This window comes from Lathamus discolor, chromosome 4 (genome assembly GCF_037157495.1).
Source record: "Lathamus discolor isolate bLatDis1 chromosome 4, bLatDis1.hap1, whole genome shotgun sequence".
Taxonomy (NCBI): domain Eukaryota; kingdom Metazoa; phylum Chordata; class Aves; order Psittaciformes; family Psittacidae; genus Lathamus; species Lathamus discolor.
In genome coordinates, this window is record NC_088887.1 from 124,605,826 (window position 1) to 124,626,411 (window position 20,586).

The window sequence follows — 20,586 nt, forward strand, 5'->3', positions numbered from 1 at the left end:
TCTTCATGTAACATGTTTCTCTCAACAAAACTAGATCTACACCCGCTCTGTGATAGACCCTCTGCCTCCTCCTACCAGAGATGTGGCCACCTCTCCTATTTCTTCTCCCTCGGAAAACAGCACAGCGGCGCCCGATGCGCTGGTCAGGAACATGGAGAAACAAAAGAAAAAGCCAAAAATGTCAGATGAGGAGATCTTGGAAAAATTAAGTATGTTCCTTCCTTTAAATTCCGGGTCCTCCTGTGTTGCTTTCTCAGAACTTTCATAAGCTGCAATGTTTTGACAGTCCCATTTTGAGATCCCTTACTGATGATGTGTTGTGACTGTGTGCCAAAACTGGGGGCAGATGTAAGGAGGGAGCATAAATGTAAGCTGAGCACCTGTGATGCCAACTGAAGTCCCCGGGGAGTTACAGCTCCTCAGGCTCTGCAAAACAAGCCCTGAATAAGTAACATCTACTTAACTGTGAGGTCTGAGTTTGCTGCTCATGATATTCTGCAGCTCTGGAGTGTGGATATTGCAGTGTTAGACATAAAGTGTCTAAAAGATGGAGAGAAAATGCATCCCTATGTTCACCTTCCACAATACCATGGTATAAAGGCACTTGGTTATTCTGAAGTGCCTTACCATTGTGTGGGCACCCAAATTAGGTGGTTTTTAAGACAAATACATCGTGTTTCTCTGTTTTAGTGTCTTTAACAGTGTCTGCCTTCAGTTCAAGTGCTGCTTGGTATTTCGGGGTTATGCTGTAGCACATACAACAGCTGAACCAGCTCTTCTGTGCAGCTGATGCTATCCTCAGCCCGGGACAGTTTCTGTTAGGGTAGAGCATTTCTAATCCTTTGAACTACTAATCCTGTATTAATTACAGCCATGCCTTGCTTGTCAGTTGATGTAAATTGTGTTAGCACCTCTATGGTCGGGCTGATCTCCTGGGTTGAGGGTATACCCCTGAAGGTCAGTATTTCATGAAGCAAAGACTAACTGGTAGATGAAGGAGAGTTTAATCTGACGGTGTAACTTAAAAGTAAAATGGCATTTGAGTACCTCATTCCTCTAAAGAAAGCTTCAATTGAATTGATGGCATGTTAACTGGACCTACTGGAAAACTCGCATGCAGTGTTTCTAAGTATTGACTTCACAATCAGAACCTGTGTACCATTCAGGATTCAAGCCATTTTTGTGATGAGGTATAACAAGCAGGGAGAAAAAGGTGCAATCCTAATACAACTACACTCACTTCTGTAAGGAAGAGAAGTACAAGTGCTGCTCTTAGGAGTGTTGGGAGGCAGATGTAACTTGTGACACCCTCCTTGCTCCAGCAAGTGGCATTCAGTGTTGAACTGGTGATCCTTTAGCATTGAGGACATGGAACTGTTGGAACAAGTCCAGAGGAGGCCACGAGGATGATCAGGGGCTGGAGCAGCTCCCATATGAAGACAGGCTGAGAAAGGTGGGGCTGTTGAGCCTGGAGAAGAGAAGGCTGCATGGAGACCTCAGAGCAGCTTCCAGTGTCTGAAGGGGGCCTATAGGGATGCTGGGGAGGGACTCTTCATCAGGGACTGTAGTGACAGGACAAGGGGTAACGGGTTCAAACTGAAACAGGGGAAGTTTAGATTGGATATAAGGAGGAAATTCTTTCCTGTTAGGGTGGTGAGGCACTGGAAAGGGTTGCACAAGGGAGTTGTGAATGCTCTATCCTTGGTGGTGTTCAAGGCCAGGTTGGACAGAGCCTTGTGTGGGATGGTTTAGTGTGAGGTGTCCCTGCCCATGGCAGGGGGTTGGAACTGGATGATCTTAAGGTCCTTTCCAACCCTAACTATTCTATGATGCTATGCTTGAGGGATTTCATTGTAGATATACATGTGTGTGTGAAGTTCAGTGGTTGCTGTTAAGTGGTCAGAAATAAGCAATGAGGTTTTAATCCTGTTTTCAACTGGTGGTTTTCCACTGAGGGCAATGGCGTTGTACTTGTGCAGACATGCAACCTTTACATCTTTTGGTTTGACATGTAACTACAGTGATTAAAATCTTAAAGCACATATGTATTTACACGTACTGAAGATGTACAAAGGTTAAAAGGAAGCTGATAAATCTCTTAGCATTATCACAGCATTGGTGCAAGCATTACTGAATCCTCGCCTGGCTCTTTGGAAAGTAGGAAACATTACCCCATTTGAGGGATGAGAGCATTAAACAGGGCAAGACTAGGAACTGCCTCTTGTCACTGCAGCATTCTGTGCTGTCAGTGCCTTGGGGAAGCATTCCCTGTCTCACAGTCTGTACTTGTAGCCTGTGTCAAGCTTTGATGGAGAGTTTATGAGTATTTACCCAGGAATTCTTGTCCTCAGGGCAGACAGCATTGCTTCCCTAATTGTACAGTGGGTTTATACAGCCGGATTGCTCTTCTCTCACTCCTTTCCAAACATGGGCCATATTCCCTTCCTTTACCTCTGTCTGCCCTAAACCCTGTAGGTTTGGCTGCTCTCCAGTGCTGTCTGAAAATAGCTTGCTCTTACTCTGCTTGCTACTGCATTTCTTGGCCTGATGACCACGAGCAGCTTCTTTGCCAATATACATCTGGTTAGGCTCAGCCCGAGATCCCTTGGAAAGCAGCACCGTATGTTGGCAGCTTGGGTGACTTGCAAACAGCAGCTCAGATGCAGCTCAGCATCCCTTGATCCTATTAGCCACCCGGGTGCTGTTAGAGAAGAGACTTGCTCCCAGCTGAGCTCTAGGGAGTTGTTGGCTCAGATTTCTTCAGCCTAGAAAGGGTGTGATTCCTGCCTGCCTCAGGGGAGTTGTGAATATCAGTTAATGTTTGCAGGGGGTGGTGAGCTGCAGTGATGCTCCTTTTGACAGTTTCTCCAATTCAGCCCTTGGCAACTCACCATGTGATCTGCAGGTCCCTGGCACATCAGGCTGAGAGAGCTGGGCTGGGGCAGCCTGGACAAGAGAAGGCTCTTGAAGGGGAGACCTGAAAGCAGCTCCAGTGCCTAAAGGGGCTGCAGGAAAGCTGGAGAGGGGCTTTGGACAAGGGCCTGTAGGGACAGGCCAAGGGGAATGGCTTGAACCTGCCCGAGGGGAGACTGAGATGAGCTCTTAGGCAGAAGCTCTTCCCTGTGAGGGTGCTGAGGCGCTGGCACAGGGTGCCCAGAGAAGCTGTGGCTGCCCCATCCCTGGAACTAGATCAGGGATGCAGATCTGTTATTCCTGGCATACAGTTACCACTTTTAAGGGGAATACACCCACCTCCAAAGCCTCAGATTGGAAACAGAATATCATAGAATCATGGAATGGTTTGGGTTACAAAGGACCTTAATATCGTCAAGTTCCAACCCCTTGCCATGGGCAGGGACACCTCACACTAAACCATCCCACCCAAGGCTCTGTCCAGCCTGGCCTTGAACACCGCCAGGGATGGAGCATTCACAGCTTCCCTGGGCAACCCATTCCAGTGCCTCAGTACCCTTACAGTAAAGAACTTCCTCCTTATATCCAATCTAAACTTCCCCTGTTTCAGTTTTAACCCATTACTCCTTGTCCTGTCACTACAGTCCCTAATGAAGAGTCCCTCTCCAGCATCCTTACAGGCCCAAATAATAATTGTATTCACATGCATGAGGGCCATGTATCTCCATTCTGTGCCTAGCAGCGCGCAGTGTTCAGCTACTAGTGAAGATTTAATGTGCTTTAATGTCTGTATTCCACCATTTCTAAAGGGAATCGCCTGTGAGATGGGAATGCTGCAGCTGATGTGTGTGCATAAATAACTGAAGACTTCCCTGGTGTTTATGTACCTCTGGATTCCTGATGAGTGGTTCACAATGCTCAACAGAGCCCACTGTGGCTATGGGGCTGCTCTTAAAGTGCAGCTGGTTCTTAAAGCTGTACCACAAAGTGCTTATAAAAGCCTCTTATTTTCTTTCATAGGAAGCATTGTGAGTGTGGGTGACCCCAAAAAGAAGTACACGTGTTTCGAGAAGATTGGACAAGGGTTAGTACATCCTCCTCTTCTCTCCTATGCCTTTCCTTATGCTAAGAAGGAAGTGCCGAAACCAGGCTAAGTGAGTTTGCTGTGAAAGCTGCTGTTGATGATGCTTTGGAGAGTTTGTGTTTGACTGGGGCTTTTTTGCTTTCTTGTGTGTTTTTGGTTGTTTGAGGGGGTTCCACAGCTCCTCTCCCTTTCCTGGCAATGTCTTGAGTCACAGGGACTGTTTGGGGTTTTTTTGTGTGCGTGGTTGTGTTTTAATAGAAGAAAACACGTCATTAGATGATCAGGTTGCTAAATATAGCTGCAAGCAGGGAAGGAACTGCTTATTTTCAGTGTACAAGACGATCTTCTGAGTCAACTCTCCTGGACCATGGGTCTTGTGCCCCTCTTGGCAGGGTTAGGACTTAGGACAAAGCAGGGGTTGTAGGAGAGGTTATAGTGCGGCAAATCAGTGCAGGTCACTGAGATCTGCTGTTGGCTCCCTGTGCTGAGGCTCAAACTCCCATTTCCCTCACTACAAATGCCTCATTTTGTTTGCTTTAGCTGATGCTGGTTGCTCTGTAATCACGTTGGGCAGTCTGCAAGCTGGGGCCATGCCAGCTGAAATGGGATCAACTCATGGTCCTACAAGCCGTGCTAAGTTGCTGGTTTAGCAGCAAAGGTTTGGGTGACCACAGTGCCCCTTATTAGGGGCTTTGTTGCCCCTAAGTTCTTTGGCTTCTGCTCCAACAGCAGCCTTGGCTCAGAACTATTTCAGATGTTATTTACCATTGGAATTATTGCATGAAAAGGAATGGGAGTGAGAACACTTCAGAGACGGGTGGGAAGGGGCATGTTTTAGGCTCTCAGTCTTGCTATAAGGCACTAATAAATGTTTGTTTCTTTCTTTTCTCTCTGATTTAGAGCCTCAGGTACAGTTTACACAGCAATGGATGTAGCTACAGGGCAGGAGGTAAGTGCTGCCAGGATACCACAGTAGTGGAGTTTGGATTGTGTGCTAACTGTTCAAGTTGATGCTACAAGACAAAGATGGTCTGTCAGGGCTCTACGGCTTCCTATGTTTAATGAAGTATTTATGAGGCAGAGAACTGGGAAAAAGGATTTCCCAAGTGTTGGTTCCTGAATCATTTCATATGTGTAAAGAAGCTTTCTGTGACCACAAAGGCTAAAAGCAAATGTTCAGACTGGGTAGTTCCTCTCTTCATCCCCAAGATTCCTGCCTGTCCCCACTTAAACTCTTTATATGCTCTCTGCTCCTTTGCTGCCTACACTTACAGTAGTTGACTTACATAGAAATAGTTCCTCTCCCACCCTTTGCCCACTTGCTTTCTGCCCTTGAGTTGAGAGACAAGGAATGTCTTTCTATGGTTTTCTGCCCCTTCTGCATATTGAAAAGCGCCCTGCATGTTGGATGCATGCATAATAAAGTAGTGAGGGATACGCAGCATCTGTGGAAATCAGTAATGCTAGATGGAGGACTTTTAAAGAGGAAAATGTATGCATTATTCCAGATATATTTATGGAAGTCTGCAGCAAAGTGTGTCTGCTTTGCATTTGTACAGCATCAGGGTCATGCACCAGTAAATGTCGTAACTGTGCTTTTGCTGAAGCTCCTTCACCCCCTTTTCCAGTTCCTGAAGAATTCAGTTTAATTGCAGCCCTTGAGGAAAGAGCATTGCAGTTAATTGGAAGCAATGAGGAATTTTACAGGAAGAAGAGGGACTCCTTTGATGGTTTTCTGCCTTCTTTCTGGATCCCTTCAGTGACTCCCTCTGAACGGGACTGAGGAAGTACAGGAGCCTCTCTGAAGCATCCTTAGTATTGCTCTGGTCTTCCTTCATCTGCATCCTATGCCTTCCCTCTCCTCTTCTGCCTCTTGCCTTCCTGAGTAGTCTGATTGATTTGATGGCTGTCTGAGAGCCAGGTGCTGTCATGACAGAGTGGAACATGAGAGTTAAAACATGCTGTTAAAACCCTCCTGCTTTCTGCACCTATACATGCAGAGTAGGTACCCTGAAGCAGTCAGAAAGCCACTAAGCCAAAGGGCTACAACAGACAAATCCATCTCTAATGCCTTTATATGTAAATAACTGGGAATGAAGGTGAATCTAACTCAGTTCTTCTCAGCCTTTTATCGAAACACTGGTGCTTCTTTCTCCCAGGTGTTGCTGTGAGAGAAAGAAACAGAATCACCACCTTGAAGTACTAAACTACTAGTACTCAAACTACTAACTCGTCCTAGTGTTACTTACACCTTCCATGCATGGCTGCCCTGCTGTAGAGTTCTAGAAGCAGAAATGTGCACGGAAGCAGGGAAAACACCAAAAACCTCCCAGAAACTTCCAATCCAAACTAAAATTGATAGGAATCCTTTAAGAAAGAAAAGGTTTCTGACATACCAGTCCATATTAGAGGAGGAGATCTCTCTCTTGTTATCAAGAATCTATAGATGGAGGTGGCCATCCAGATGTGACATAGAGGTCCAGTGTGAAAGTTTTAATTCCCCTCGTCCTTTTTGGCTTTAAGTACCTTCCATCATGTGTGGAAATGAACTGGCTGCAGGAATGCAGTTACTAAATGGGTGAGGAACCCATGATGGACAAAGTGTTTGGGACTACAGTAATCCAACACTGGGCGGGTTTTGAGGGGACTCCTGTTATAATGCTCTATTTGGTCTTTCTTCACTGCAGGTTGCAATCAAACAGATGAATCTGCAGCAGCAGCCCAAAAAGGAACTGATTATTAATGAAATCCTTGTGATGAGGGAAAACAAAAACCCCAACATTGTCAACTACTTGGACAGGTAAGTCATGGTTTGAAGTGTTCACAAAGGGACTTGCGAACACTGCCTTGTCACTGTCTTGAGTGATGCTGTCTCAGCTTAAGGCTGGTATACGACAACCGTGCATTGCTTAATGCACGTGGCAGCACTGGGGTGGTTGGGTGGTCTCTCTCCATATGCTAAGAGAATTAGGTATCTGAATCAGTCCTCACGGAGTATTTAGGCTCTCTTTAAAGATGCTGGCAGCAAAAGCATTAGCACTATGCTTCTCTGGGCAACCTGAGAGCATCACCACCCGCATAGGGAAGAACTGCCTAAGATCTCATCTCAATCTCCCCTCTGTCAGGTTAAAGCCATTATCAACACAACTGTGGTGCATTGTGTCAAGCCTGTGCCATTCACCTTATGTTACAGATACAGCTAATTCCAGTAGGGCTGCAGCATGATTTTCAGTCAGCACCAAAATCTCACAGTCCTGATGAACTACAGGTTTGCTCATTGCAGGGTAAAGAGAGAGCCTGCATAGGGCGAGCTGCAAGCTTGGCAGCTCTTTTTGAAGATGCAATGGAGAGATGTGACCTAGAATCTCTTTCGGGAATCTGAGAGAGTATTTGCACATTTGCTTGCTCTGCGTGTGCATCAAAATCTTATCAGCTGTTGCTTTTAACAGTTTTCTTTAACAGGCTTTTAATGTCTTAGCCAAAAGAAGTTATTTCTTGTGTACTGCAGCATCAGTTGTGTCCTGTGCCTAGCGGTGAAGAGAGGCTTTGCTGGAGGGGCAGAAAGTCTGCTCCTGAAATTTTGGGGACGGGTGTGTGTGCAGGGAAGTGATGCTGGGCAGGGGCTGTCTTCTTTCAGGAAGGAGATTACCGGTGTAAAATGAAACAAATGGTAAAGAAGAGTTAGGAATTACGGAATCACAGAATGGTTTGGGACCTTGATAATGAGACCGCTCAGATCCATGCTAGTTCCACTAAAAACGATGTCAAAAGGTTTGCATCTGTCCCCAGCACAGCATAAAATTACAGCATGGGTTTGGACTGGAAGGACTGAACTCATCCAGTTCCAACTTTCCTAAGAGCTCATCTCAGTCTCCCCTCGGGCAGGTTCAAGCCATTCCCATGTCCTGTCCCTACAGGCCCTTGGCCCAAGCCCCTCTCCAGCTTTCCTGCAGCCCCTTTAGGCACTGGAGCTGCTCTCAGGTCTCCCCTTCAGGAGCCTTCTCTTGTCCAGGCTGACCCAGCCCAGCTCTCTCAGCCTGGCTCCAGAGCAGAGCTGCTCCAGCCCTTGCAGCATCTCCGTGGCCTCCTCTGGCCTCTCTCCAGCAGCTCCATGTCCCTCTTGTGCTGCTGCCCCAGTGCTGGATCAGGGCTGCAGGGGGGGTCTCCCCAGCAGAATGAATTGCATCTGAGCTGAAACTGTTTATTTCTCCTGCCTGATTTGAGGCTTTGTTTTGGCAAAGCTGTTTGAGAGACGTGCTCTTCCCATTAGAGAGAGCATGGCTGAGTACACGCACTTGCCTTGTCTGGCTGGCACATCCCAGCTGCAGGGCAGATGCTCATTCTGCTCTCTTGTTCAAACTTCCAGCAACAAAAGCTGCTGCTTTTGTCCTCCACTTTCTCTCCCTAATCTTTTTCAGAGGGATTAGCTGTTCTTTGAGTGCTGCAATTGGACAGAGTGGCAACTAGGATGAACAGGGGGATTCTTGTGCCTATTATGCCAGGATCCTGTTGCTGGGGAGCTTGGTCCCTCCTGCCTGGTCTATTGTGCCTGTTTGCTTCCTGGGTGCTGAATTAAGCTGCTATTTGAATGCTGCTTACTGCCTTCTGCCTATTGCTGTTGCAGAAGGAAGTACAAGGAAGGATGTACTGACCATTGCAGGACCTGTTCTTGACATCGTCTCCCCTTCTAAGTCCCTAATAGGGCTGCAAGAGGGTCATTGGCATAAACCGTCTCTCTTGCTTCTTTTTGCCTCAGCTCCTGTCCTTGTGCCGGGGTTTCCTATGCTTTATCCTCTCACCTGCTTGTCCCACTTGCTCATGGTAAAGAGCGCATTTGTGCTGCAGTGTAAGCAGCCAGTGTGGCACGAAGGTGTGCTGTGACATTTAAGGTAGTGACATGGCCTAATTCAGCTGTACTGAGGAGCTGAATTTAGAAGCATCTGGCTCTGAAGAGTGGGACAGCAGTTTCCCTGTGCAGACAGGCAGCCGTTTGTGCTGATTTACTTTGCGGAGGTGTCAGTTTCTACTGCATGAAGGAGGCCCTCAGAGTCCTGCTTCCAACCACAGGCAGCAGATCCCCAGGTTCACTCAAAGCAAACTGATGCTTTTTGGTTTCTTCCTTCTTGCAGAACTCTCCTTAACCCAATAACCCCCACAAATCCTCTACTTTAAGTGGTAGCCACTGTTGCCATCACCCCATCCCCGAACTCAACTAGGGCTGGAAGGTCAGGGGATAATGCTGAAGGTACACACAGTCATGCAGCAGAAAACACTGATTTCTTTCCAGGCTGACTCATGTTTGCATGTTGCTGGTGTAGAAATCTATAAAGGACGATCTTGCACCTCTGGGGAAAACCATATTTCATAAAGCTGATCAATAAGAAAGGACAACTAGTGACTGGTGTGTGTGATAGGAAGGGCTTGGTGGACGCCTTCCTAAGGCATCTACGCCTAGCAACACCTTCCAGCAGTAGACACTACCTGCTCTTGCAGATGGATGGAGAGAAAGCTGTAGATCACCTCCTCCTTCCTCAAAGACTTTCATCAGCTTGTTTTTACTGCCAGCCTTGATTTGGAAGCTGCGGGTGCCAAGGTACAACACCGTGCTGTGCCTGACAGCACATGGGGAGCAGCATGTAGGTGTATGGGCTTCCTAGTGGTGTCAGCAGCACTGCTGAGAGGGTGGTTTTGAGTCACGCCAACAGTGACAAGCAGCTCAGTGGCTAAAACTGGCCTCTGCTGCAGCAAGAGAGTGAAAACATCCCTGAGACAGCATCACCCAGTCTTGTGAAACGGCATTTGCTTGGCAGCAGCTTGCAGGAGCCACTGTTAGTTCCACCTCCCTGCGTGTTGTGTCAACTTGATCAATTATTGAGGTGCCTCGGTCTTGGCATGTGCCTTTGGCTGCTCATGGCGCAGCTTTGGTTCACAGTGTGGTTCTTGGCTTGTTCTATCCCTTCTGGCTGCAGAAAGATTCCAGCTTGCTAACAGCATGGTCGGCCTGGAGGAACGTGGGAGTGATGGAGCCCATTCTGCCTGTTCTGTAGGGATAGGACAAGGGGGAATGGCTCTAAATTGTCAGAGGGGAGATTGAGATTAGACATTAGGAAGAAGTTCTTCCCTGCCCTCATTCAAAGCCTCTCTCCAGGCTTCCTGCAGCCCCTTTAGGCACTGGAGCTGCTCTAAGGTCTCCCCTTAAGGAGCCTTCTGTTCTCCAGACTGAACCAGCCCAGCTCTCTCAGCCTGTCCCCATAGCAGAGGTGCTCCAGCCCAATTTTATGGCCAGGAAACTTGTAGCCTGCTCTCCCATTACCTCTCTCATTGACTTTCTGCACTCACCCTCCTCTCTGCTCATTCAGGTTTTGATCAGATCCTCCCCTGTACAGAAAGTACAAGTACCTGATGCCCCAGTGCTGTTAAATGCACTGCCCAAGCCTCATGATTCCTCTGTGTTTCTAAGACAGCTTTAAAACCCAGTGTGTTCTGGCTGGGGAAATGGTGGCACGCTCACACTTGCTGATTTTAAAACCTGGTTTTGGCTCTTCAGTTACCTTGTAGGAGAAGAGCTCTGGGTGGTCATGGAGTACTTGGCAGGAGGCTCCCTAACAGATGTTGTGACTGAGACCTGCATGGATGAAGGACAGATCGCAGCCGTGTGCCGAGAGGTAAAGCAGCACTTGTGCTTGGAGGGAGCCAGGATTGGGAAGGGGACATGGGCTTTCCATGAGTTGTCACTGCCTCCATGGGAATAGCTGTCTCCAGCTCCTGTAATACAGTCACTGCAATAGCTCCTGCAATCCATCATTCTTTCAGAGGATGGGTTTCATCCGGGAGGTTGCAGCATACAATCCTAGCACATTTCGCCATAGAGGGAGGACTAGAATGCAAAATGGGCTTGGAATCCTTGGGTTCTCTTATGTCTGTTCTTCAGGACTTTTAGGACTAACTTGTCCTCCTATGACCTGCTAATCCCAGTGGGATATCTGTCTGTAGCCTCGCACACACTGAGGATATGAAAGTCTCTAAGACACCAAGCCCTTGCTACTCAAAATGCACGTTGTTAGACCATTAGCTGGCTAATTGCGACTGGTGAATGATTTCATGCACAGTAAGAATATCTCAATTCTTTTGTGTTTCATTTTGGGGTTTTTTTCAGTGTCTCCAAGCTCTGGAATTCCTCCATTCAAACCAAGTTATTCACAGGGACATCAAGAGTGACAACATCCTGCTGGGAATGGACGGCTCTGTCAAACTGAGTATGTGGGGAACATCGCTGGTGATGACTTGAGTTGTCAACCCAAGTCTGTTATCTGCTCTGAGACAGGCCTATTAGGGAGATGGGTGCTGGAGATGTTTCATGTGGTGGTGAAGAGGCTGTGGGGATGCTCCTGTAGGTATTCTGTGGCATTGGTTTTAAGGGAGATGGGCAATCATGAATCCTTGTGAATGGATACCAGCCTCAAAGTGAGATCTGGGATTTGTTCATCTGGTTTTGTGGGCTAAGATAACTGTATTTTAATGCTACTTCAGTCTAGAAAAGGAGTGAATTGAAAACTGTGTAACTAGAAAGCACTTCGTCTTCCAAGTCCAACCCAGACTGACCTCTAAACATTGTTTTCTGCTTGTGTTATCACCACTCATGAAGACCTTGAGACTGTTCTGCCCCTGGGGTGCTAAGGAGGCTGTTCTTATCCTTGCCCATGCAGAGATAAGGCTGGAAAGCAGTGAATGATTATCTTCCACCTCTAGCTTTGACAGAACTGTGCTCCTTTTCTCCTGCTCTCAGTTCTGTTGGCTGGCACCCAACAGGCATAAATACATCTATTTTTGTCAGCACTGACAGCAGATATGACTCAAAATTCACACAGTGCAGATATGCTGAGTAAGAAGGTGGGGGATTTTTTTTGCACATAATTGCTTTTTAGACTAAAGCTGTACTTTGGTACAGTCACATCTCTGGAGTGTTAGCAATGAATAGCTGATCAGGGCCAAAGTGCTCTGTTCTTACGGAGCAACTTCTTTGAGCACACTGTGCAGGTACTGGGCTGTAGTTTAGAGAGCTAAGTCCCTGTGGATAGGATGCAGTAACCTTCTGGACCTGAGCTGCTTATTGGCTCTGCTGAGCACTTCCTCTCGTCATGAACCATATGTACCTTCCCTGGTTGTTACCCTTGAAACCTCAGTGAGGGATCAGGATACTTTCCATCATCCTGCCTAAAATTAGAGCCATGGTGCCACAGGGGGTCAGGATGGGCAGTGCCTCTCGCTGGGTGCATTCTGCTGGGCTCACAAGAACAGAAGGAGTTTTCTCTCGGTAAGTCAAATACAAGTAGGAGATAGGACCCAGCAATCTGTGTGAGGGCTCCTCATCTTTCTGTCTATTCAAGGAAAATAATCAGTATAAATTTAGGTACTTTATTTTGAACACTGTTTGCTCTGTAAAGCAAAGCCTGTTTGAGGGATGATGCATCTACTGGGGAAGTGCTATCTCTGGGACTGCAAATATCATAGAACCATAGGATGGTTTGTGTTAGAAGGGACCTTAAAGCTCATCCAGTTCCAACCCCTGCCACGGGCAGGGACCCCTTCCACTGGAGCAGCTTGCTCCAAGCCCCTGTGTCCAGCCTGGCCTTGAACACTGCCAGGGATGGGGCAGCCACGGCTTCTCTGTGCAGCCATCAACAAATACCACCAGGCAATGCAGCATGTGGGTTGGGGGATGTATCTAGGTCAGATTGTACATTAATTTCTTTCTTAACATACCCAGAAACAGACTTTAAGCCATATATTACATAGTGTGTTACAGCTGCATAATGCTGCAAGCACAGTCAAGTGTCTCAGCATCTTAGAGTTATTTACTAATCTCCATCATCCACATTAGACAGGTCTGTGATCCTCATGGCCTTGCTGGGTCAGATTTAGAACCCTGCCTCTCAACACCATTTTCTGTATTAGAATCATAGAATCAAGATTGGAAAAGCCCTTTAAGCCCATCCAGTCCAACCATTCCCAGCACTGCCAAGGCCACCACTGCCCCATGGCACTGAGGCCTCGTCTCCACGGGGTGTGAACCCTTGCAGGGCCGGTGCCTGCAGCCCTGCCCTGGGCAGCCTGTTCCAATGCCTGAGCACCCTCTGGGGCAGGAATTGTTCCTCAGCTCCATCTAAACCTGCCCTGGGGCAGCTTGCGGCCGGTTCCTCTTGTCCCATCCCTTGTTCCTTGGGAGCAGAGCCCAGCCCCTCCTGGCTCCATCCTCCTGTCAGGCACTTGTAGGGAGCCATCAGGTCCCCCCTGAGCCTTCTCTTCTCCATCTGAACCCCTCAGGTCCCTCAGCCGTTCCCCATCACACTTGGGCTCCAGGCCCTTCACAGAACCACCCCTCCTTGCCCAGTTGCATCAGGGTAGCCACAGCTCTAGCATCTGTAAGCACTGTTTTGGAGAAACTTGCTGATTTTTGTGTCTCTTTCTTCCCCCCCCCCCCTTTATTTTCCAGCTGACTTCGGGTTCTGTGCCCAGATCACTCCTGAGCAGAGCAAACGCAGCACCATGGTGGGGACCCCGTACTGGATGGCACCTGAAGTGGTGACACGGAAAGCGTATGGACCCAAAGTGGATATCTGGTCGCTGGGGATAATGGCCATCGAGATGATCGAAGGAGAGCCCCCCTACCTCAATGAGAACCCCCTAAGAGTAAGCAAGTATCTTTTGTCCTAAGGTGTTTGCTAAGAGGCTCCTCCAGCCCCCTTACATGCCATAGTGAGAAGATGGAGATAGTTTTAGTTATAAGCCATAGTTTGCTCTGGGTAGCAGAGGTGTGGATTCTTCCTGTGCAGACCCTCTGGTAAGCTCAGATGAGTTAGATAATGCACACTCATTATCTTCCACTTTCTGGAGATGCTGATAGAGGCAGAAAGAGTACCTGATGGCACCAAAGCAGCTGACTTCTTGAATCCTTGTGCACCCAGGAGGGAAGAGTTGTCCTTAAGTTCAGGAATATGACATTACTATTCTATAAATGGAGCTTTTTCTTCCTGCTGGTTGTTCCTCCTTGCACGTCCCAAATAAAGCTACAAGATTAATGCACCTTTGGCAGGGCTTAAGCCTCCTGATGTCTTTACCTTGTTTAGTTTATAATGAAAGGGGTGATGCTGTCAGTTTGTAGGGGTGTAACTGCTCCTAATACAAGCCAGGTTTATGGCTTCTCCCTCAGCTACACAGGATCTAGAAAGATCCTGTTTAACTTTCGTCTCCATCTCTTGCGCTGGAACTGATTTTGGGGACAGAAGAGCAGCAGCAAGGAGCGAAAGGAACGGAAGTGGGTGTCGAGTTAAAGGAAGGTGGCTGCGTAACAGTACTTTGGCCTCGTTTAACTCAGCTTGTGCCAATTCCCAGGCTATCAGCCTGCTCCCATGGGATGTGCTGAGTGATGTGCTCACAGGGGCTGTGTATTAACAAGTCTCCAACAGATTTCCGTTCCTTTTGAAAATCCATCCAGGAAATTTCTTGCATGAAATCCAGAACTGGATGGAATTCTGAGTCCCTTCATTCTCAGAGGGGGGGTGTGTGTCAGTGCTTCAGCCCCAAACAGTAGCAAGGCTACTTGTTTCTGGAGGATGTTCAAAGCTGCTTGAGGATCTGTCTATTGTGAGGAACCAACTGCATCTTCATCATAGTGAAGTTTTAGGCCTTGTGCACTAGGGCAAAGTACTGAGAGGAAAATAACCCTATTTATTCAGGGGTACTTTCCCATGAGGATATAGTTATTGCAGGAGTCTAGCACTGGCAGAGTCATGCCAGTTAACTTCCCTATATAAACACAGTCTGGAATGTTGTTTTTGTCCTCCTAATCCCTGGAGAGGACTGCAGGATCCAAACCCAGATTAGGAGGGTAAAACAATAAAGGATTGGATCCCATCCATGTTAAAACAGGGCTGGCAGCTATTCTGTTTGCTGAAACTGAAGCATTGATTAGTCACCCTGATAAGGTGGGATTTTCTTCCTCTCCATTGAACAGAGACAGAGGAGAAATGGGTGTCTCTGTAATCCACAGATGGAATCTGACCTTCATAACCTCCTGTTTCTTTGGTGCTTGTTTTTGCTTTAGGCCCTGTATCTCATTGCCACTAATGGGACTCCTGAACTGCAGAACCCAGAGAAGCTTTCACCCATCTTCAGAGACTTCTTAAACCGTTGTCTTGAAATGGATGTGGAAAAGAGAGGTTCTGCCAAAGAGCTGCTGCAGGTAGGTGGTGGGGAACAGGAATCACTGTAATCCTGCAACCACAGAATCATAGAACAGTTTGGGTTAGAAAAGACCTTAAGATCATCCAGTTCCAACCTCATGCCATGGGCAGGGACAGCTGAGTGAGGCCAGGCTTATGGCAAGATCTTGTCTGGGGTCTGAAATACTGCATCAGCAGAGCTAAGGAAACCTGCTAGAAAAAAGACCACGAAAACCCAACCTCAAACCTAAATCTCTAATGAAGTGTTAGCAAACTACTCCCTTTCTATGCTGTTCTTGCTACTAGTGGCAGCTGTGCAGTGTGTTCTGTAACCAACGTGCAGTAATAGCTGTGCCCCAGGCCTGCCAGATGCTGAGCCCCTTAAATCCTGTGGCTTTTTCACACAGCTGGCCATGACACCTGTATGTGTTGTCATGATCTTGATGTGCTATTCTGATTTGGACAGCAGGAGGGCTTCAAGCTATCAGATGCTCTGGTTGTCTCCCTCCTGGTGGAGGGATCATGAAGTTCTTTGGATTATTCACAGCTTGCATTACCTGGGGCAGTTTGGTGATACCACGTTTTGCCAGACACTGCTCCATGAAGAGGTGATGGAATGAAGTTTGTGATGTATCTTAATCACAGAATGGTTTAGGCTGGAAAAGATCTTAAAGCTCCTCCAGTTCCAACCCCTGCCATGGGCAGGGACACCTTCCACTACAGCAGCTTGCTCCAAGCCCCTGTGTCATAGAATATTTAGAATAGTTAGGGTTGGAAAGGACCTCAAGATCATCCAGTTCCAACCCCCCTGCCATGGGCAGGGACACCTCACACTAAACCATCCCACCCAAGGCTTCATCCAACCTGGCCTTGAGCACTGCCAGGGATGGGGCAGCCACAGCTTCTCTGGGCACCCTGTGCCAGTGTCCCATCATCCCATCATCAGTTCTTCACTCAAAACCTGATGCCTTTAGTTTGACCTCCTGGTGAAAGAGGAGGGCCAGGCTGCCAGGCTCCTTGCTGACACGGATGTGAGGAGTGGTTCATGTGTTCCTTCTGTCAAATTTGCTCTGGGGGTGGAAAATGCAGCTCTTTTAAAACGAATCTGTGATCAGGGGCACCCAGACCTCAGCTGTGAGACAGTTCCCGTTTTTGTTTTCCTTCCTTTCAGCTACTTTGGTGCATCCAGTTCTGGGTGTGTTGCTGCCTTCTGAGGCTGTAATGAAGCATTAATCATTGTAAGAATGGCAGTAGTTGAAAGATGGCTTTTTCTACTGGACTTTCCAGCCGCAAAATACCAGAAAGCGGTAATGTTCTGTTCCTTTGAGCAGAACACTTTGACCGTAACATTTCAGCCCGGTTTGAACTACTTTGTAGTCTCTGATGTTATTTTTCCCCTCCATCTTTGAAGCATGTTGCCTGGGGTGGTTGTTCCCTCTTGATGCTCAGAAGTCCTGTGGGATAGAGTTGCTTTTTGTTCTCAGAACAGCTGGTGGGCTTGCCCTACACAGCTTCTCTCTCGTCTGAGAGCTGTTGTGATGATCAATATAGAATCATAGAATCATAGAACAGTTAGGGTTGGAAAGGACCTCAAGATCATCCAGTTCCAACCCCCCTGCCATGGGCAGGGACACCTCACACTAAACCATCCCACCCAAGGCTTCGTCCAACCTGGCCTTGAACACCGCCAGGGATGGAGCACTCACAACCTCCCTGGGCAACCCATTCCAGTGCCTCACCACCCTGACAGGAAAGAATTTCCTCCTTAGATCCAATCTAAACTGCCCCTGTTTAAGTTTTAACCCGTTACCCCTTGTCCTGTCACTACAGTCCCTGATGAAGAGTCCCTCCCAGCATCCCTATAGGCCCCCTTAACAGAGCATCTTGTGTAGGAGACTGAATGGTTCTGTGCTGCTCTCCAAAATTCCAGCTGCTTTGCACAGTGCAGGGATGGTAGCGATAGGATGAGGGGCAATGGGTTCAGACTGAAATGGGAGATTTAGGTTGGATCTAAGGCAGAAGCTCTTCCCTGTGAGGGTGCTGAGGCGCTGGCACAGGGTGCCCAGAGAAGCTGTGGCTGCCCCATCCCTGGCAGTGTTCAAGGCCAGGTTGGACACAGGGGCTTGGAGCAAGCTGCTCCAGTGGAAGGGGTCCCTGCCCGTGGCAGAGGTTGGGACTGGATGAGCTTTAAGATCCCTTCCAACACAAACCAGTCTGGGGTTCTAATATCCATATAAGACTAAGGCAATGCCTTTACCAGACCTGTGATAAGAAGGAAGAGAGGAATGAGAGGTGATTCCTGCAGGGAGTCCTGTGCCTTGGGTTTGAAACCAGCAGGTTTTTTTTTGGCCCACCTTTCTTCTACACTGTAGTTCACCATAGAATCTTAGAACCTGAATCATAGAAAAGGTTGGAAAAGACCTTTGAGATCATGAAGTCCAACATTTACCCCAGGACTACCAAGACCACCACTAAACCATATCATTGAGGAAAATAGATTATTGCAAGACTTTATATTTCCCCAGAGGAATTCCCTGAGCTTTGGTTGGTTTTGAACATGTACAAACACTGGAGAATTTAGCTTGTGTTGGGTGCAAATCTGTCCATCACTTCAGGCAAGCCCCAGAAGTTTGTGGTGGTATCAAGACCTTTTGATTTCTCCTGTCCAGAGGTCAGAGTAAGCTGCTCAACTCACCTGGGCCTAAGTGCCAATACTTTGAATAGCCACAAGACTTCTGGGTCAGATTTAACCCTTTCTCTTTATTCTTTCTCCTAGCACCAGTTCCTGAAAATTGCCAAGCCTCTCTCTAGCCTCACTCCTCTGATTATTGCAGCTAAAGAGGCAGCCAAGAACAACCATTAAAGTGATGGAGTCAGCACAAGTCATCGTGTCAACGACTTTGAGATGCTTATTTCAGAGACTGAATTACTGCTCCCTCTCCCTTTCTGCTCCTTCTTCAGAGGGGGCTTCTTAAAACAGATCTGCCCTGAAGGGTGCCAGTGCTATTGTCACTGAATGTGGAAGGGCACCCGATAGGGACATCTTAAAGAGTGAACTGCCTTCCCATCCGTGTGATGGGAGAGGGGAAGAGTATTTTGTATGGTTGAGAAGATCTGAGAACGTCTGATCCTGACCTACATGTAGCGAAGCCAGTTTGTTTCCATAGTTCTTACTGGGTTTATTTGTAAGAATCATGTGGAGCCTTAGACCATGCTTATTGTAATAAAGGAAATCTTTTGCTGCCTGGACTTTGCCTGCTTCTGCCAAGCTGCTGTTACCCTGCTGAGGCTGCTTTGGAGGACCTGAGGAGGGAAGGAAGGAAGCAGCAGCGATGTGAAGAGTGCAACAACCAAAGGGGGAATGAGGGTGTGAATACGCATCCCTCCTTCAGCACCGCTGGATCCTTAGAGGGAGGATGGAAAAGCCTCTGTGTGCTTCCTGCAGCCATTGGAGTATCTAATTCATGGATAATCCTTTTGCCAAACTGTGTGGACTGGGGGTTCCCTCCCCTTTTAGTTTCAACTCAACAACATTTCTATGTCCTAGAAGGTAAATCACAGGAAGAATTGTCAGCCAGCTCTATTTTGTCAGCGCTACGAGGCTTCTTAGAGGACCCTTGCCCTGTGTTCTAAAGCAAACAGAGCAATTACTGCGATGAAGATAAGCTTTGCCAGCAAAATGATGTGGAAAACTCTTGGTTCTTAGAGCAAGTCCAATGGAAAACAAACTGATCACGGATGCTGCTGTCTTGGAGACGTTAATTTTGGGGGAAATGAGAGTGGTTTCTTTACGCTACTGATTCCTTTGGTGTCCAATAGTCTGCAAACCATGGAACCCGGACCTGTGAGAGGGGTTGGTTGGAAACACTGGGCTCATGTTCAGCTGTATACCGATTTTTTTTATCTTAAATAAAAAGACTGCTGAGTTTCTTAATTTGGGGCTGAGGGAGGTTTGGAGAGGTCACTGTCACCAGGCAGGTCTGTTGGATGCTGTTCGCATCGTCACCAGGTATTTGAATGCATTGGATGAAGCAGTATAACCTTGCCTCTTACCCCTTCTCCTGTAGTCCTTTGGGACAGCAAGTGGCTCTCAAGGGAGTAACTTTACCCATAGAGAAATCTTCTGTATTATGTGTCTATGTGTAACTTTACACATATAGCGTTGCCTCTTACTCCTTCTCCTCTGGTCCTTTGGGATAGCAAATGGCTCTCAAGGGAGTAACTTTACACATAGAAATCTTCTGTATTATGTATCTGTGTGTAACTTTACACATAGATAAAAAGATCCGTGTTATCACTTTGGGGAGGTGCTTTCCCTGTGCTGCATTGGTCATTAATGGGGTGAGTATAAACTGATCCTGGAGCAACCTCTCATCTCTCTCCAAAGCACTTGTGTGGCACAGAAACTCACTCCTGCTGCTTGCTGAGGCCTTTTCCAGGCTCAGCCCTTTCCTCCCTGTACCTGGGTTTAATTCAAGTGTATTTTCCTATTTGCTCCCCCATACACTCACACTAGTTCTGCTGGGTGTAGGTAGTTTATGAGTTTGCTTCTGTGGTGCCTTCTCCCGTTCTTTGTGCTCCAGGGTGGTCACTGTCTAAAGGCCATTGCCAAAAGCTGCAGCATCCTCTCGTCCCTCTAGATTTCATCTCTCTGTAATACCAAAGAGTTTCCCCTTGCACAGCTTGGATCCAAGGGTAAATTCCTTGGGCAAAACAGTAACAGCCAGCCTGGGGAGGGATGTGATCTATTGATGAGCTCTGCTTGGAGCTTACGTGGGGATTGTGGAATGGAAGGCCACTATCCTTGAGTAATTCCCTTTGATAAGGGCTTCTGTTGTGTTTTGCCTGGAAGACTCCAGATGGCATATGTGGGAAGAAAGGAATTAGGGGCTAGATCTCACTTGATCTAACACCTCATCCAGCTCTGCTCTTACAGATTTGCCAGTTGACTTTGGACAGCACAGGACCACAATGTGTTTAATGTCTCTGCCTTCCCTTTAACTTCATTCCCCACTCCATCCCCTGCGTTCCATTGAGATGAGAACCTTAATGCAGATGCACCCTACATCAGAGCACATACATGAGCTTGTTTTTCCACAGCAAGATCTCTGCTAAGTTACCACGAAGAAAGTAGAGCAGGTGATTTGTATGGGGTTACATTGCTCTTGTGGGTTCTTTGTTGCATAATGGAAAGGAATCGACACAACTGACTGTTCATCCCTCTTATTCTAGTGATCAGAGCCCAAGTGTGATGGGGAACGGCTGAGGGACCTGGGGGGTTCAGATGGAGAAGAGAAGGCTCAGGGGGGACCTGATGGCTCCCTACAAGTGCCTGCCAGGAGGATGGAGCCAGGAGGGGCTGGGCTC

The 20,586-nt window shown here is 47.6% G+C and overlaps 1 protein-coding gene across 5 annotated transcripts in view; it reads left to right on the forward strand.

Annotated features, from left to right (window-relative positions):
- PAK1 (p21 (RAC1) activated kinase 1) overlaps positions 1-19,153 on the forward strand; it is a 76,453-nt gene extending 57,300 nt beyond the window's left edge. For all 5 annotated transcript variants that reach the window (XM_065678875.1, XM_065678879.1, XM_065678877.1 and 2 more), the window contains 9 exons: positions 35-209; positions 3,934-3,997; positions 4,898-4,946; positions 6,685-6,797; positions 10,545-10,662; positions 11,154-11,253; positions 13,491-13,687; positions 15,102-15,239; positions 17,996-19,153. In XM_065678875.1, coding sequence (XP_065534947.1) covers positions 35-209; positions 3,934-3,997; positions 4,898-4,946; positions 6,685-6,797; positions 10,545-10,662; positions 11,154-11,253; positions 13,491-13,687; positions 15,102-15,239; positions 17,996-18,082 — 1,041 coding nt within the window. In that variant the 3' untranslated portion in view covers positions 18,083-19,153. The remainder of the gene's footprint in view (positions 1-34; positions 210-3,933; positions 3,998-4,897; positions 4,947-6,684; positions 6,798-10,544; positions 10,663-11,153; positions 11,254-13,490; positions 13,688-15,101; positions 15,240-17,995) is intronic.
- The last annotated feature ends 1,433 nt before the right edge of the window (positions 19,154-20,586 follow it).